This window comes from Rhinoderma darwinii, chromosome 5 (assembly GCF_050947455.1).
Source record: "Rhinoderma darwinii isolate aRhiDar2 chromosome 5, aRhiDar2.hap1, whole genome shotgun sequence".
Classification (NCBI taxonomy): Eukaryota; Metazoa; Chordata; class Amphibia; order Anura; family Rhinodermatidae; genus Rhinoderma; species Rhinoderma darwinii.
Window position 1 is genome coordinate 341,532,113 of NC_134691.1, and position 21,233 is coordinate 341,553,345.

General features: G+C 46.0%; 1 protein-coding gene across 8 annotated transcripts in view; it reads right to left on the bottom strand.

Annotated features, from left to right (window-relative positions):
• Positions 1–21,233, bottom strand: part of LOC142652234 (uncharacterized) — a 104,271-nt gene that overhangs the window by 3,994 nt on the left and 79,044 nt on the right. For 7 of the 8 annotated variants that reach the window (XM_075827859.1, XM_075827864.1, XM_075827863.1 and 4 more), the window contains 5 exons: positions 6,891–7,025; positions 4,221–4,397; positions 2,438–2,557; positions 2,223–2,357; positions 879–1,162 (listed from right to left, as the gene is read on the bottom strand). In XM_075827859.1, the coding sequence (XP_075683974.1) occupies positions 1,155–1,162; positions 2,223–2,357; positions 2,438–2,557; positions 4,221–4,397; positions 6,891–7,025 (575 nt within the window). In that variant the 3' untranslated portion in view covers positions 879–1,154. The remainder of the gene's footprint in view (positions 1–878; positions 1,163–2,222; positions 2,358–2,437; positions 2,558–4,220; positions 4,398–6,890; positions 7,026–21,233) is intronic. The other variant, XM_075827866.1, reaches the window with a different exon arrangement.

Here is a 21,233-nt window from a genome sequence, read left to right on the forward strand (position 1 = left end):
TACCTGGGACGCTTTATGGGTCCAGTTTTCTTATTGGCTCCTTTAGGATAGAGGGGTGGGCGCTGCTCACGGACATCAGATGACGTCTCATATGGTGATTGGTGGCCAGCCCCGATGCCGTCGATTTGATGGGCGTGACTAAGTCTTTTTAGACTCGGCGTTCTTCCGGCGTGTGCGCGGCCAGATACCAGTTTCGTGAGACCCGATACGGCACTTATCAGCGCTGTCCGGCAATAATCACTAATCGTTCTCAACTTTAAGCTCGTAAACCGGTGTCCATCAGAAAAGACCTAATAATACTGCCCGGTTATATCGCGCTCCATTCCTGTCGGTGACCCCTGATGATGCACCCGCTAATCAATCTGGGGTGTTGAAACGCGTGGGGACAGATCGTGTTTGACATTGACAATTTAGTGGCAATCTCGGAGTTCAAATATTTCTCCACTAGAGCAGAATATCTATTAACTCTATGAATACTGAGCCTCCGATCCATCTCATTCCCGTGCGCCAGTAAATCTGAGTGAATTGCTTCAGCCGGATACTAGTAAATTTGGCAACTAGCCCATTCTTAATGTGAACTAAAATAAAAATTCAATTTGAATCGTTCTTTCAGCCGGGATCTTCCTATTTCAATGTGAACAAATACGTCTTCATCAATATAATAGTGTAATAACCCGTGATCACCATCTAAAACCTGGCAGATCCATTAAACCAATCACCCTACAAGTCCAGCGAATCGCTAACCGATTCATAGATCAGCACAGTACAAATCAGACAGAACAGTCGTCCCGTCTCTACGGGGATCGGCCCGTCTCTACGGGGGCCGGGCATCGCCTCATCTCTACGGGTGCCGGGGATCGGTAGCGTCGGGTACTCACTGGCTTCCTGGAGACTTGTGCCGGTCGCCCCCATCTCCATATGTGCAGCTGCTGTGGTCCGGCCGCCCCTGTGTGCCCGGCTGCTGTAAGACCCCCGCAGTTTCCCTATCCAGGTAATTGCATGAATTTGTAAAACCTTTTCAGATTCACAGTTTTTGCAGATTCCCTTGTAGCTGCTGAGCAACGTGGACTCCGTCAGCCCCAAATAAACACTGCTGTAAAGACACGTCTCTCCCGCTCCCGTCACTTCTGGGCATCATCAGGACGGAGACGGTTTCAAGTTTCTGGAGGAGATGGAAATAAAACACAATGAAACCAGGGATGAGGGAGTCCCATTATAGGACTATGTATCTATATACACATAGGAGCGCACCATGCATCGAAATTTAGACGCCGTGCACCTTGAAACGGTTCAGTACCGTTAATTCATGTGTCTCGATACTAAACTGTGCGTCCGCACAGCTCAGTATAGTAACACATGAACGTGGTCAGAGCGCGGCTCTGGTTGTGTAATACAGCCACTGCCCCGCTTCTGACAACTAGTGTGCGCGTGCGGTCAGAATGAGGTGACGCGGGCGCACGGAAAAACACTGCATGCTCGGTCTACATTCTTGCAGCGCCGGCCACATCCCATCATGCTGACCGCACAAACTTGTTGGCAGGAGCGGGGCAATGGTTGTATTACGCCACAGCCGCACTGTAACGGCGGAGATCATAGAAAGCTCTCATCTCTGCCGCTATTCCCTTGAATGCTGCGATCAAAGCAGAAGGCAGCATTCAAGGGGTAAATGAGAAGGGGGAATCCCTGTGACACGATCGAGGGACATACCATATATGGGCAGACAGCCCAGGGTCCTTTGAAGGACCCTAGGGCTGTCTGACCATATTTCCTGTTAGGGTATACTGAGGTCTGTCCTAACAACTGCCTGTGTACTATCAGTATATAGATATATGCCTGTGTACTATCAGTATATAGATATACGCCCGTGTACTATCAGTATATAGATATACGCCCGTGTACTATCAGTATATAGATATACGCCCGTGTACTATCAGTATGTAGATATACGCCTGTGTACTATCAGTATATAAATATACGCCTGTGTACTATCAGTATATAGATATACGCCTGTGTACTATCAGTATATATATATATATATATGCACACACACACACACACATATATACATATATACACACACACACACACACACACACACACATATATATACATACACACATACATACACACACACACACATATATACACACATCTATACACACACACACACATATACACACACACACATATACACACACACGTAGATGATCAGTACACGTTACCGTGAGACGATGTACTTTTAAACCACCAGTTCCCGCTCCAGGCCTGACCGCTGGGTCTATTCCCCGGGGTAAATGTTGGGACTCCTTTAAGCAGCTTCTCCAGACCACTAAGATGTTCATTGATTACAGGAACAGCTGGACAAAAAAAAAGCAGCGATGAGACCGGCAAATAAGATTTCCCCCCCGCGGTCACGACGCAGCTCGGATATAACTACCCGCTCTGTTGGAGGCCGATGCCCCTGGGTCCAGCGGCTCGTCCCTCCCGCCACTCCGAGCCTTTGGTAAGTTAATGGAGTGTTTGTGCTTCTCAGCAAGAGGCGGATTCAGCGCAAAACCTGCAGCGAAGAACCGAGACAGAACATTACCGGTACAACCGGGGGCCGCGGGGGGGGGGAGGGGAGAGGAGGAGGAGTCCACAGAAACGGAGCCCGGCCAAACGGGTAAGGAGGGTTAAAGGAACAGTGTCACCAACATTTTTTTTTTTATATCAGTTTTATGTTAGGGTTTTATTAAAAACGTTTATATTTACAGGTTGATACGATTACGGCGATACCTAATTTATGTTTTGTTTTAAAAAAAAAAAACGATGTGCTAAAAAAAATTTAAAAAAAATTCGCCATATTCTGAGCCATAAGAATATTTTCCATCAATTTAGCGGTGTGCGGGCGTTACATTTTTCGGGGCGGGCTGTAGTTTTCCCTTTTACCATTTTGGCGTACATGCCACTTTTTGATCACTTTTTATTCCATTTTTTTAGCGCTAAGGTTACCGAAAAAAAAATATTTTTTTACGGTGTTCACCAAGCGGATTATACAACGCTATGTTGTGATAGTTCGGACTTTTACGGACGCGGCGATACCAGTTATGTTAACTGTTAGTAATTTTTTTTTTAACATTTCTTTAGGGAAAAAAATGGGAAAAGTATTTTTTTAACTTTTAAATATTAATTTTTTTTTTGGAACATATTAAAAAACTTTATTTAACAGGTTTTTTTTATACTTATTTTATTAGTCCCTCTGGGGGACTTGAACCAGCGTGCATCATATACCGCAATACTGAATGATCTACCGCTTGCATGATATACTGCAATACTAATGTATATCGTGATCTTGACAGTCTGTATTAAAGCCCTGGCCGGGGCTTCAGAGGAGTACAAAGATGGCAGACCTGGGGGCCTTCGTTAAGCACCCAGGCTGCCATGACAATCATCGTCACCAGCCGATCTCGTCGGGGGGAGGGGGGGTTGATGGCGTGTTTGAGGGGGCACCCCCAATTCTAACAATTTAAATACTGCGGCATTTAAAGTGTTAAATGGGTGGAATCAAAGTGAGCCCCCTCCATACTTCCCCTTAACCTGTCGTGTACATGTACGTGACATGTCATTAAGGGGTTAAACAAGTATTCCATAAAATAACTAAAATTCTCCCCTATTTCTCAATGATGAGTTGTCCTTGAAGGGATTGTCCAGTTTAAAAAAAACATTAGTGAATTCTGGGGTAATAGTGGGGGGTCCCGTGTTCAGGATCCTCATCTCTTGGTCAGAGTGGAGAGCAGTTACATAGAGCGCCCCTGGAGGACCCGTCCTGTATTACACAGACAACACAATGATATGAACGGACACCGTGTAATACTTCATTTCTCCTGTGGTGGCGCTGCAGAGAAACTGAACACTTACTGCCAGATTTCCCCAGATTACAGCCGATCGCTGGGGGTCCCGGCAGTGGGAAACTTTGTGATCATCTTATTGTCAAGGACCCTTATAACAAGGGATTGTCCAAAGCGGAGAACCTCTTTAATGCTGTAACGTCATGTGACCGGCATAGCTATTCGCTGGTGACGCTTCGTCCATAGTGCGGCAGGGACGGAGGACATTTTTAGTGGTCAGTATATAATAAGGTTTTTCTAGTGGTCGGGGAGCCCCTTTAATTATTTGCGGTTTTGCTGTAAATCTCTATATTTTGCGCTGCTGTATAATAAACACGTCCGTGTGGCGTTTACCGGAATGCGCTGATTTCCGGGCCGCTTCTTTGGGTTTGGTCGGGGTTTCCTCCTCTTCAGTCAGATCGATCAGCTGGTTACAGGGGGTCCGGCTGCTGCCTGGAGGTCGCACTCTGTTACCTACTAGATTTTCAGGGCGGTTACCGGGAGATTCTGGGGGCCGGCAGAGAGAGGGACCTGAGAGCCAAATACAAGACAGAGAAATTTTGTTACCCCATTTGCTACACGGAGGCCCCGCGCACGCGACCGTAGACGTCATCCGTAATTGCGGACCCATTCACTTCTATTGACCGCGGGAAAGTGTCCGGGCCGCAGGAAGCCTCCGCAAAACAGACATGTCATGTCCTATCTTTTGCTTTTTACGAACCGTTCTCCCATACTTTACATGGGAGCACGGGCCGAAAGTGCGAGTGGCTGTCCGCGGCCGCCGCGCAGACTGTGATTACGGGCACGGCCGTGTGCATGAGGCCCCACAGCTGAGGGTTTATTTTTTTTGCTACAATTGTATCCAATCTACTGGATAATGTGCTGATACATTGTAGCAAACTATCAGCACAGGAGAGAGATTTGTGTTGCTGGGGATTGCTGTGACTGAATGCAATTGTAGCAAACCTTCAGCTGTGAGCAATACATTTGCAAGAAAAAGTTAGTGAACCCTTTGGAATGACCTGGATTTCTGCATTCTGGTTTATTGACAAAGACGATGGAACTAAACGAGTAACGCACGAGGCGTTCGACTGGTCACGTCTGACACGGAGCAAACATCCGCAGCGCCGGGAGGAGAAGTAAGTGAACCCTTGACTGTGATATCCTGTATATTTCCCTTCCCGCACCACAACGTACTAATGCGTCGTGGTGGGGGAGGGAATATTCGGAGCGGGCTCACCCGCTCAGGCCGATCCATACGCAGCGGGTGTCAGCTGTGTTTTACAGCTGACACCCGGGAATGACAGCCAGGAACAGCAGTCGTGCTTTTCCTGGCTGTTTAACCCCTTAGAAGATGTGATCAAGCTCGATCGCAGCATTTAAGACGTTACAAACAGGGGGCACCCCCCTCTGACAGCTCATCGGCACCCCGCAAAGCGATCTGGGGGCACCAGTGGTTGTCATGGCAGCCCAGGGCCTAATGAGGGCCCCCAGGGCTGCCTTTCTGCATCTCCTGTTATGCTGTGTCCCTGGCCTGTAAAAATGACAATATACTGCAAAACATTAGTATTGATCTAACGATCGCCGGTTCAAGTCCCCTAGAGGGACTAAAAAAAAACTTATTTTCACATATTTTATAACAATTAGTTTCTTTCTTGTGAATGTAAAACAAAAAAAAAAACGATATAATTTTGGTTTTCCGTAATCGCACTGACCGGTAGAATAAAGGTGACATCACCGTATGTAAAAGCCGTATAAACAAAACCCCTCAAAAGATTCAGGAATCGCTGTATATTTTCCTATTCCACCACGCAAATATTTCCCCCAGTTTCCCACTACATTATACGGTACAATAAACGGTGCCGTGAAAAAACAACAACTCCTCCCGCGAAAGCCGCATACGGCGATAATGACCGAAAAATAAAGTTATAGCTTGTTAAAGGCGGGAGGAGAAAATAAAAACGGAAATCTAAAAATGGCTGTGACCTGAAGGGGTTAAGGAGAAATATTGGACCGCTCCTCCCGGCCCACGTGTTTCCGCTCATTTCTGGGGTGTCTGGCGTACACGGCCGTCGTCAGGTTCTGCCGCAGCATCAGGTCAGGACTCGGATTATTACTAAATGCAGAGATCCAGGTATCGCCGGAGCGTTCACTCACTATTTCTTGCAACTGTATAACGGCCGTACAAGTTTACAGCCTCTGGATGTAAACAACAATGTTCCCATTCACTGACAGCAAGCACAAAAAAAAAGTGTGAAGGATTGAAATACAGAAGTATATTATTCAAGTTCTGTAACGTTCTAGGTTATCAGGGACACCATTGAAGGGATAGTGAGCGTGTAACATCCACCATGCTTTATGTTGGGTCTACTGGATATTTAAAGGGGTCCAGGACGACTAATGGATCGGCTATCCTAAAGATGGCCATACAACCTTACAAAGCGGTCAGCTAAGCGCTCATTTGGTGGACGGCTATTCCTCCGAACTCTACTACATACATGCAGGTCTGACTGGGCTGAGCGCGCATCTACTGAATGGGAAGAGGGGAGTAGGGGACACCTTTGGCAGCCGCTTATCTCCAGTGAGAACACAGGATCGGGCATGTTGAAATCTCACATGTCTTATCCTTCTTTTCCCTAACATGTGTCGTAGGGGGAGAGTCAGGACACCCCCATACACATTAGATGGCAGGTTCGGCTGACATTCATCTAATCTGCATGAGCACCTTAAGAAAAAGGAATCAATGGGGGTATGAACCCCACCGATCGGCAGAACAGAGAGGCACGGTGTTGATCTACACACAGCGCCATACACACGGATGTGGTTGTGCCTGGTACTGCAGCGGGGCCCCATTCAGCAAGTGCTGTGGCCCCTTTGTTCTGCTGATCGGTGGGGGTCCCAGGGGTCAGACCGTCCGGATTATCTGATGGTCTATTCTACAGAAAGCCATGAATTGAAAGTCTCAGACAACAACTTAAATACTAGGACTTTAGTGATTACACCTGGAACCGCTGAGGTCTTTACCTTCCCGGATTCTCTGCTTCCTCTCCTTCTCCGGTGACACAGTTTTATTTTTGCTGCACATCGAATCCTCCTCCTGCGTCAGGTCAATGAAGTGGCTGCTGGAAGAGCCGAGAGGACGTCCCCGGTCAATATGGCCTTCAGAAAATACAAAAAAAATAGGACTTGTATTTATTAAAGGTCTAGAAGACGAATCTCTGGGGACGGTAAAAAGGAACAACTTTTACACAATCTCAACAGTATCCTGACCTACCCATATCCACACCCCGACATCACTGATCCACCCTCACTATACACCCCGACATCACTGATCCACCCTCACTATACACCCCGACATCACTGATCCACCCTCACTATACACCCCGACATCACTGATCCACCCTCACTATACACCCCGACATCACTGACCCCCCCTCACTATACACCCCGACATCACTGATCCACCCTCACTATACACCCCGACATCACTGATCCCCCCCCTCACTATACACCCCGACATCACTGATCCCCCCCCCTCACTATACACCCCGACATCACTGATCCACCCTCACTATACACCCCGACATCACTGATCCACCCTCACTATACACCCCGACATCACTGACCCCCCCTCACTATACACCCCGACATCACTGATCCACCCTCACTATACACCCCGACATCACTGATCCCCCCCCTCACTATACACCCCGACATCACTGATCCCCCCCCCTCACTATACACCCCGACATCACTGATCCACCCTCACTATACACCCCGACATCACTGATCCACCCTCACTATACACCCCGACATCACTGACCCCCCCTCACTATACACCCCGACATCACTGATCCACCCTCACTATACACCCCGACATCACTGACCCCCCCTCACTATACACCCCGACATCACTGATCCCTCCTCACTATACACTAATCATATCTACACCCCGACATCACTGATCCTCCCTCACTATACACTAATCATATCTACACCCGACATCACTGATCCCCCCTCACTATACACTAATCATATCTACACCCCGACATCACTGATCCCCCCTCACTATACACTAATCATATCTACACCCCATCACTGATCCCTCCTCACTATACACTAATCATATCTACACCCCGACATCACTGATCCCCCTCACTATACACTAATCATATCTACACCCGACATCACTGATCCCCCTCACTATACACTAATCATATCTACACCCCGACATCACTGATCCCCCCTCACTATACACTAATCATATCTACACCCCATCACTGATCCCTCCTCACTATACACTAATCATATCTACACCCCGACATCACTGATCCCCCTCACTATACACTAATCATATCTACACCCGACATCACTGATCCCCCCTCACTATACACTAATCATATCTAAACCCCGACATCACTGATCCTCCTCACTATACACTAATCATATCTACACCCCGACATCACTGATCCCCCTCACTATACACTAATCATATCTACACCCCGACATCACTGATCCCCCCTCACTATACACTAATCATATCTACACCCCGACATCACTGATCCCCCCTCACTATACACTAATCATATCTACACCCGACATCACTGATCCCCCCTCACTATACACTAATCATATCTACACCCGACATCACTGATCCCCCTCACTATACACTAATCATATCTACACCCGACATCACTGATCCCCCTCACTATACACTAATCATATCTACACCCCGACATCACTGATCACCCCTCACTATACACTAATCATATCTACACCCCGACATCACTGATCCCCCTCACTATACACTAATCATATCTACACCCGACATCACTGATCCCCCTCACTATACACTAATCATATCTACACCCCGACATCACTGATCCCCCTCACTATACACTAATCATATCTACACCCGACATCACTGATCCCCCCTCACTATACACTAATCATATCTACACCCGACATCACTGATCCCCCCTCACTATACACTAATCATATCTACACCCCGACATCACTGATCCCCCCTCACTATACACTAATCATATCTACACCCCGACATCACTGATCCCCCCTCACTATACACTAATCATATCTACACCCCGACATCACTGATCCTCCTCACTATACACTAATCATATCTACACCCCGACATCACTGATCCCCCCTCACTATACACTAATCATATCTACACCCGACATCACTGATCCCCCCTCACTATACACTAATCATATCTACACCCGACATCACTGATCCTCCTCACTATACACTAATCATATCTACACCCCGACATCACTGATCCCCCTCACTATACACTAATCATATCTACACCCGACATCACTGATCCCTCCTCACTATACACTAATCATATCTACACCCCGACATCACTGATCCCCCCTCACTATACACTAATCATATCTACACCCGACATCACTGATCCCCCCTCACTATACACTAATCATATCTACACCCGACATCACTGATCCCCCTCACTATACACTAATCATATCTACACCCGACATCACTGATCCCCCCTCACTATACACTAATCATATCTACACCCGACATCACTGATCCCCCCTCACTATACACTAATCATATCTACACCCGACATCACTGATCCCCCCTCACTATACACTAATCATATCTACACCCGACATCACTGATCCCCCTCACTATACACTAATCATATCTACACCCGACATCACTGATCCCCCTCACTATACACTAATCATATCTACACCCGACATCACTGATCCCCCTCACTATACACTAATCATATCTACACCCGACATCACTGATCCCCCTCACTATACACTAATCATATCTACACCCGACATCACTGATCCCCCTCACTATACACTAATCATATCTACACCCCGACATCACTGATCCCCCTCACTATACACTAATCATATCTACACCCCGACATCACTGATCCTCCTCACTATACACTAATCATATCTACACCCGACATCACTGATCCTCCCTCACTATACACTAATCATATCTACACCCGACATCACTGATCCCCCCTCACTATACACTAATCATATCTACACCCGACATCACTGATCCCCCCTCACTATACACTAATCATATCCACACCCCGACATCACTGATCCTCCCTCACTATACACTAATCATATCTACACCCGACATCACTGATCCTCCCTCACTATACACTAATCATATCTACACCCCGACATCACTGATCCCCCTCACTATACACTAATCATATCTACACCCGACATCACTGATCCCCCCTCACTATACACTAATCATATCTACACCCGACATCACTGATCCCCCCTCACTATACACTAATCATATCTACACCCGACATCACTGATCCCCCCTCACTATACACTAATCATATCTACACCCGACATCACTGATCCCCCCTCACTATACACTAATCATATCTACACCCGACATCACTGATCCCCCTCACTATACACTAATCATATCTACACCCGACATCACTGATCCCCCTCACTATACACTAATCATATCTACACCCGACATCACTGATCCCCCCTCACTATACACTAATCATATCTACACCCCGACATCACTGATCCTCCTCACTATACACTAATCATATCTACACCCCGACATCACTGATCCCCCCTCACTATACACTAATCATATCTACACCCGACATCACTGATCCCCCCTCACTATACACTAATCATATCTACACCCGACATCACTGATCCTCCCTCACTATACACTAATCATATCTACACCCCGACATCACTGATCCTCCTCACTATACACTAATCATATCTACACCCCGACATCACTGATCCTCCCTCACTATACACTAATCATATCTACACCCCGACATCACTGATCCCCCCTCACTATACACTAATCATATCTACACCCCGACATCACTGATCCCCCCTCACTATACACTAATCATATCTACACCCCGACATCACTGATCCTCCTCACTATACACTAATCATATCTACACCCCGACATCACTGATCCCCCCTCACTATACACTAATCATATCTACACCCCGACATCACTGATCCCCCCTCACTATACACTAATCATATCTACACCCGACATCACTGATCCCCCTCACTATACACTAATCATATCTACACCCGACATCACTGATCCCCCTCACTATACACTAATCATATCTACACCCGACATCACTGATCCCCCTCACTATACACTAATCATATCTACACCCGACATCACTGATCCCCCTCACTATACACTAATCATATCTACACCCGACATCACTGATCCCCCTCACTATACACTAATCATATCTACACCCGACATCACTGATCCTCCCTCACTATACACTAATCATATCTACACCCGACATCACTGATCCCCCCTCACTATACACTAATCATATCTACACCCGACATCACTGATCCCCCCTCACTATACACTAATCATATCCACACCCCGACATCACTGATCCTCCCTCACTATACACTAATCATATCTACACCCGACATCACTGATCCTCCCTCACTATACACTAATCATATCTACACCCCGACATCACTGATCCCCCTCACTATACACTAATCATATCTACACCCGACATCACTGATCCCCCCTCACTATACACTAATCATATCTACACCCGACATCACTGATCCTCCTCACTATACACTAATCATATCTACACCCGACATCACTGATCCCCCTCACTATACACTAATCATATCTACACCCCGACATCACTGATCCTCCTCACTATACACTAATCATATCTACACCCCGACATCACTGATCCTCCCTCACTATACACTAATCATATCTACACCCGACATCACTGATCCCCCTCACTATACACTAATCATATCTACACCCGACATCACTGATCCCCCTCACTATACACTAATCATATCTACACCCGACATCACTGATCCTCCTCACTATACACTAATCATATCTACACCCCGACATCACTGATCCTCCTCACTATACACTAATCATATCTACACCCGACATCACTGATCCTCCTCACTATACACTAATCATATCTACACCCGACATCACTGATCCCCCTCACTATACACTAATCATATCTACACCCCGACATCACTGATCCCCCCTCACTATACACTAATCATATCTACACCCCGACATCACTGATCCCCCCTCACTATACACTAATCATATCTACACCCCGACATCACTGATCCCCCCTCACTATACACTTATCATATCTACACCCGACATCACTGATCCCCCCTCACTATACACTAATCATATCTACACCCGACATCACTGATCCCCCCTCACTATACACTAATCATATCTACAGCAGACATCACTGATCCCCCCTCACTATACACTAATCATATCTACACCCGACATCACTGATCCCCCTCACTATACACTAATCATATCTACACCCCGACATCACTGATCCTCCTCACTATACACTAATCATATCTACACCCCGACATCACTGATCCCCCCTCACTATACACTAATCATATCTACACCCCGACATCACTGATCCCCCTCACTATACACTAATCATATCTACACCCCGACATCACTGATCCCCCCTCACTATACACTAATCATATCTACACCCCGACATCACTGATCCTCCTCACTATACACTAATCATATCTACACCCGACATCACTGATCCTCCTCACTATACACTAATCATATCTACACCCGACATCACTGATCCCCCCTCACTATACACTAATCATATCTACACCCGACATCACTGATCCCCCCTCACTATACACTAATCATATCTACACCCCGACATCACTGATCCTCCCTCACTATACACTAATCATATCTACACCCGACATCACTGATCCCCCTCACTATACACTAATCATATCTACACCCGACATCACTGATCCCCCCTCACTATACACTAATCATATCTACACCCGACATCACTGATCCCCCCTCACTATACACTAATCATATCTACACCCGACATCACTGATCCCCCCTCACTATACACTAATCATATCTACACCCCGACATCACTGATCCCCCCTCACTATACACTAATCATATCTACACCCGACATCACTGATCCCCCCTCACTATACACTAATCATATCTACACCCCGACATCACTGATCCCCCCTCACTATACACTAATCATATCTACACCCGACATCACTGATCCTCCCTCACTATACACTAATCATATCTACACCCGACATCACTGATCCCCCTCACTATACACTAATCATATCTACACCCCGACATCACTGATCCCCCCTCACTATACACTAATCATATCTACACCCCGACATCACTGATCCTCCTCACTATACACTAATCATATCTACACCCGACATCACTGATCCCCCTCACTATACACTAATCATATCTACACCCGACATCACTGATCCCCCTCACTATACACTAATCATATCTACACCCGACATCACTGATCCTCCCTCACTATACACTAATCATATCTACACCCGACATCACTGATCCCTCCTCACTATACACTAATCATATCTACACCCCGACATCACTGATCCCCCTCACTATACACTAATCATATCTACACCCGACATCACTGATCCTCCCTCACTATACACTAATCATATCTACACCCCGACATCACTGATCCCCCTCACTATACACTAATCATATCTACACCCGACATCACTGATCCCCCTCACTATACACTAATCATATCTACACCCGACATCACTGATCCCCCCTCACTATACACTAATCATATCTACACCCCGACATCACTGATCCCCCTCACTATACACTAATCATATCTACACCCCGACATCACTGATCCCCCTCACTATACACTAATCATATCTACACCCGACATCACTGATCCTCCTCACTATACACTAATCATATCTACACCCGACATCACTGATCCCCCCTCACTATACACTAATCATATCTACACCCCGACATCACTGATCCCCCCTCACTATACACTAATCATATCTACACCCAGACATCACTGATCCCCCCTCACTATACACTAATCATATCTACACCCGACATCACTGATCCTCCTCACTATACACTAATCATATCTACACCCCGACATCACTGATCCCCCTCACTATACACTAATCATATCTACACCCGACATCACTGATCCCCCTCACTATACACTAATCATATCTACACCCGACATCACTGATCCCCCCTCACTATACACTAATCATATCTACACCCCGACATCACTGATCCCCCCTCACTATACACTAATCATATCTACACCCGACATCACTGATCCCCCTCACTATACACTAATCATATCTACACCCGACATCACTGATCCCCCCTCACTATACACTAATCATATCTACACCCGACATCACTGATCCTCCTCACTATACACTAATCATATCTACACCCCGACATCACTGATCCCCCCTCACTATACACTAATCATATCTACACCCGACATCACTGATCCCCCCTCACTATACACTAATCATATCTACACCCCGACATCACTGATCCCTCCTCACTATACACTAATCATATCTACACCCCGACATCACTGATCCCCCTCACTATACACTAATCATATCTACACCTGACATCACTGATCCCCCCTCACTATACACTAATCATATCTACACCCGACATCACTGATCCCTCCTCACTATACACTAATCATATCTACACCCCGACATCACTGATCCTCCTCACTATACACTAATCATATCTACACCCCGACATCACTGATCCCCCCTCACTATACACTAATCATATCTACACCCGACATCACTGATCCCCCTCACTATACACTAATCATATCTACACCCGACATCACTGATCCCTCCTCACTATACACTAATCATATCTACACCCGACATCACTGATCCCCCCTCACTATACACTAATCATATCTACACCCCGACATCACTGATACCCCCCCACACTATACACTAATCATATCTACACCCCGACATCACTGATCCCCCTCACTATACACTAATCATATCTACACCCGACATCACTGATCCCCCTCACTATACACTAATCATATCTACACCCGACATCACTGATCCTCCCTCACTATACACTAATCATATCTACACCCGACATCACTGATCCCTCCTCACTATACACTAATCATATCTACACCCCGACATCACTGATCCCCCTCACTATACACTAATCATATCTACACCCGACATCACTGATCCCCCCTCACTATACACTAATCATATCTACACCCCGACATCACTGATCCCCCTCACTATACACTAATCATATCTACACCCGACATCACTGATCCCCCCTCACTATACACTAATCATATCTACACCCGACATCACTGATCCCCCCTCACTATACACTAATCATATCTACACCCGACATCACTGATCCTCCCTCACTATACACTAATCATATCTACACCCGACATCACTGATCCCTCCTCACTATACACTAATCATATCTACACCCCGACATCACTGATCCCCCCTCACTATACACTAATCATATCTACACCCGACATCACTGATCCTCCTCACTATACACTAATCATATCTACACCCCGACATCACTGATCCCCCCTCACTATACACTAATCATATCTACACCCGACATCACTGATCCTCCTCACTATACACTAATCATATCTACACCCGACATCACTGATCCTCCTCACTATACACTAATCATATCTACACCCGACATCACTGATCCCCCCTCACTATACACTAATCATATCTACACCCCGACATCACTGATCCCCCCTCACTATACACTAATCATATCTACACCCGACATCACTGATCCCCCCCTCACTATACACTAATCATATCTACACCCGACATCACTGATCCCCCCCTCACTATACACTAATCATATCTACACCCGACATCACTGATCCCCCCTCACTATACACTAATCATATCTACACCCCATCACTGATCCCCCTCACTATACACTAATCATATCTACACCCCGACATCACTGATCCCCCCTCACTATACACTAATCATATCTACACCCGACATCACTGATCCTCCCTCACTATACACTAATCATATCTACACCCGACATCACTGATCCCCCTCACTATACACTAATCATATCTACACCCGACATCACTGATCCTCCCTCACTATACACTAATCATATCTACACCCCGACATCACTGATCCCCCCTCACTATACACTAATCATATCTACACCCCGACATCACTGATCCCCCCTCACTATACACTAATCATATCTACACCCGACATCACTGATCCTCCCTCACTATACACTAATCATATCTACACCCGACATCACTGATCCCCCCTCACTATACACTAATCATATCTACACCCCGACATCACTGATCCCCCTCACTATACACTAATCATATCTACACCCCGACATCACTGATCCCTCCTCACTATACACTAATCATATCTACACCCGACATCACTGATCCCCCTCACTATACACTAATCATATCTACACCCCGACATCACTGATCCCCCTCACTATACACTAATCATATCTACACCCGACATCACTGATCCTCCTCACTATACACTAATCATATCTACACCCCGACATCACTGATCCTCCCTCACTATACATATCTACACCCCGACATCACTGAACCCCCCTCACTATACACTAATCATATCTACACCCCGACATCACTGATCCCCCCTCACTATACACTAATCATATCTACACCCGACATCACTGATCCTCCTCACTATACACTAATCATATCTACACCCCGACATCACTGATCCCCCCTCACTATACACTAATCATATCTACACCCGACATCACTGATCCCCCCTCACTATACACTAATCATATCTACACCCCGACATCACTGATCCTCCTCACTATACACTAATCATATCTACACCCGACATCACTGATCCCCCCTCACTATACACTAATCATATCTACACCCCGACATCACTGATCCCCCCTCACTATACACTAATCATATCTACACCCGACATCACTGATCCCCCCTCACTATACACTAATCATATCTACACCCCGACATCACTGATCCTCCCTCACTATACACTAATCATATCTACACCCCGACATCACTGATCCTCCCTCACTATACACTAATCATATCTACACCCCGACATCACTGATCCCCCTCACTATACACTAATCATATCTACACCCGACATCACTGATCCCCCCTCACTATACACTAATCATATCTACACCCCGACATCACTGATCCTCCTCACTATACACTAATCATATCTACACCCGACATCACTGATCCTCCTCACTATACACTAATCATATCTACACCCGACATCACTGATCTCCCCTCACTATACACTAATCATATCTACACCCGACATCACTGATCCTCCTCACTATACACTAATCATATCTACACCCGACATCACTGATCCCCCCTCACTATACACTAATCATATCTACACCCCGACATCACTGATCCCCCCTCACTATACACTAATCATATCTACACCCGACATCACTGATCCTCCCTCACTATACACTAATCATATCTACACCCGACATCACTGATCCTCCTCACTATACACTAATCATATCTACACCCCGACATCACTGATCCCCCTCACTATACACTCATCATATCTACACCCCGACATCACTGATCCCCCTCACTATACACTAATCATATCTACACCCGACATCACTGATCCCCCCTCACTATACACTAATCATATCTACACCCGACATCACTGATCCCCCTCACTATACACTAATCATATCTACACCCCGACATCACTGATCCCCCCTCACTATACACTAATCATATCTACACCCGACATCACTGATCCTCCTCACTATACACTAATCATATCTACACCCCGACATCACTGATCCCCCTCACTATACACTAATCATATCTACACCCCGACATCACTGATCCTCCTCACTATACACTAATCATATCTACACCCCGACATCACTGATCCCCCCTCACTATACACTAATCATATCTACACCCGACATCACTGATCCCTCCTCACTATACACTAATCATATCTACACCCCGACATCACTGATCCCCCCTCACTATACACTAATCATATCTACACCCCGACATCACTGATCCCTCCTCACTATACACTAATCATATCTACACCCCGACATCACTGATCCTCCTCACTATACACTAATCATATCTACACCCCGACATCACTGATCCCCCTCACTATACACTAATCATATCTACACCCGACATCACTGATCCCCCCTCACTATACACTAATCATATCTACACCCCGACATCACTGATCCCCCTCACTATACACTAATCATATCTACACCCGACATCACTGATCCCCCCTCACTATACACTAATCATATCTACACCCGACATCACTGATCCCCCCTCACTATACACTAATCATATCTACACCCCGACATCACTGATCCTCCTCACTATACACTAATCATATCTACACCCGACATCACTGATCCCCCCTCACTATACACTAATCATATCTACACCCGACATCACTGATCCCCCCTCACTATACACTAATCATATCTACACCCGACATCACTGATCCCCCTCACTATACACTAATCATATCTACACCCGACATCACTGATCCCCCTCACTATACACTAATCATATCTACACCCGACATCACTGATCCTCCCTCACTATACACTAATCATATCTACACCCGACATCACTGATCTCCCCTCACTATACACTAATCATATCTACACCCGACATCACTGATCCCCCTCACTATACACTAATCATATCTACACCCGACATCACTGATCCCCCCTCACTATACACTAATCATATCTACACCCGACATCACTGATCCCCCTCACTATACACTAATCATATCTACACCCCGACATCACTGATCCCCCCTCACTATACACTAATCATATCTACACCCGACATCACTGATCCTCCTCACTATACACTAATCATATCTACACCCCGACATCACTGATCCCCCCTCACTATACACTAATCATATCTACACCCGACATCACTGATCCCCCTCACTATACACTAATCATATCTACACCCCGACATCACTGATCCCCCCTCACTATACACTAATCATATCTACACCCGACATCACTGATCCCCCTCACTATACACTAATCATATCTACACCCCGACATCACTGATCCTCCTCACTATACACTAATCATATCTACACCCCGACATCACTGATCCCCCCTCACTATACACTAATCATATCTACACCCGACATCACTGATCCCTCCTCACTATACACTAATCATATCTACACCCCGACATCACTGATCCCCCCTCACTATACACTAATCATATCTACACCCCGACATCACTGATCCCCCCTCACTATACACTAATCATATCTACACCCGACATCACTGATCCCTCCTCACTATACACTAATCATATCTACACCCGACATCACTGATCCCCCCTCACTATACACTAATCATATCTACACCCCGACATCACTGATCCTCCTCACTATACACTAATCATATCTACACCCCGACATCACTGATCCCCCCTCACTATACACTAATCATATCTACACCCCGACATCACTGATCCCTCCTCACTATACACTAATCATATCTACACCCCGACATCACTGATCCCCCCTCACTATACACTAATCATATCTACACCCCGACATCACTGATCCTCCTCACTATACACTAATCATATCTACACCCCGACATCACTGATCCCCCTCACTATACACTAATCATATCTACACCCGACATCACTGATCCCCCCTCACTATACACTAATCATATCTACACCCGACATCACTGATCCCCCTCACTATACACTAATCATATCTACACCCGACATCACTGATCCCCCTCACTATACACTAATCATATCTACACCCGACATCACTGATCCCCCTCACTATACACTAATCATATCTACACCCGACATCACTGATCCCCCTCACTATACACTAATCATATCTACACCCGACATCACTGATCCCCCCTCACTATACACTAATCATATCTACACCCCGACATCACTGATCCTCCCTCACTATACACTAATCATATCTACACCCGACATCACTGATCCTCCCTCACTATACACTAATCATATCTACACCCGACATCACTGATCTCCCCTCACTATACACTAATCATATCTACACCCGACATCACTGATCCCCCTCACTATACACTAATCATATCTACACCCCGACATCACTGATCCTCCTCACTATACACTAATCATATCTACACCCGACATCACTGATCCTCCCTCACTATACACTAATCATATCTACACCCCGACATCACTGATCCCCCTCACTATACACTAATCATATCTACACCCCGACATCACTGATCCCCCTCACTATACACTAATCATATCTACACCCGACATCACTGATCCTCCCTCACTATACACTAATCATATCTACACCCCGACATCACTGATCCCCCTCACTATACACTAATCATATCTACACCCGACATCACTGATCCCCCCTCACTATACACTAATCATATCTACACCCGACATCACTGATCCCCCTCACTATACACTAATCATATCTACACCCCGACATCACTGATCCCTCCTCACTATACACTAATCATATCTACACCCCGACATCACTGATCCTCCTCACTATACACTAATCATATCTACACCCGACATCACTGATCCCCCCTCACTATACACTAATCATATCTACACCCGACATCACTGATCCCCCTCACTATACACTAATCATATCTACACCCCGACATCACTGATCTCCCCTCACTATACACTAATCATATCTACACCCGACATCACTGATCCCCCTCACTATACACTAATCATATCTACACCCGACATCACTGATCCTCCCTCACTATACACTAATCATATCTACACCCCGACATCACTGATCCCCCCTCACTATACACTAATCATATCTACACCCCGACATCACTGATCCCCCTCACTATACACTAATCATATCTACACCCCGACATCACTGATCCTCCCTCACTATACACTAATCATATCTACACCCCGACATCACTGATCCCCCCTCACTATACACTAATCATATCTACACCCCGACATCACTGATCCCTCCTCACTATACGCTAATCATATCTACACCCGACATCACTGATCCCCCCTCACTATACACTAATCATATCTACACCCCGACATCACTGATCCCCCTCACTATACACTAATCATATCTACACCCGACATCACTGATCCTCCTCACTATACACTAATCATATCTACACCCCGACATCACTGATCCCCCCTCACTATACACTAATCATATCTACACCCGACATCACTGATCCCCCTCACTATACACTAATCATATCTACACCCGACATCACTGATCCTCCTCACTATACACTAATCAT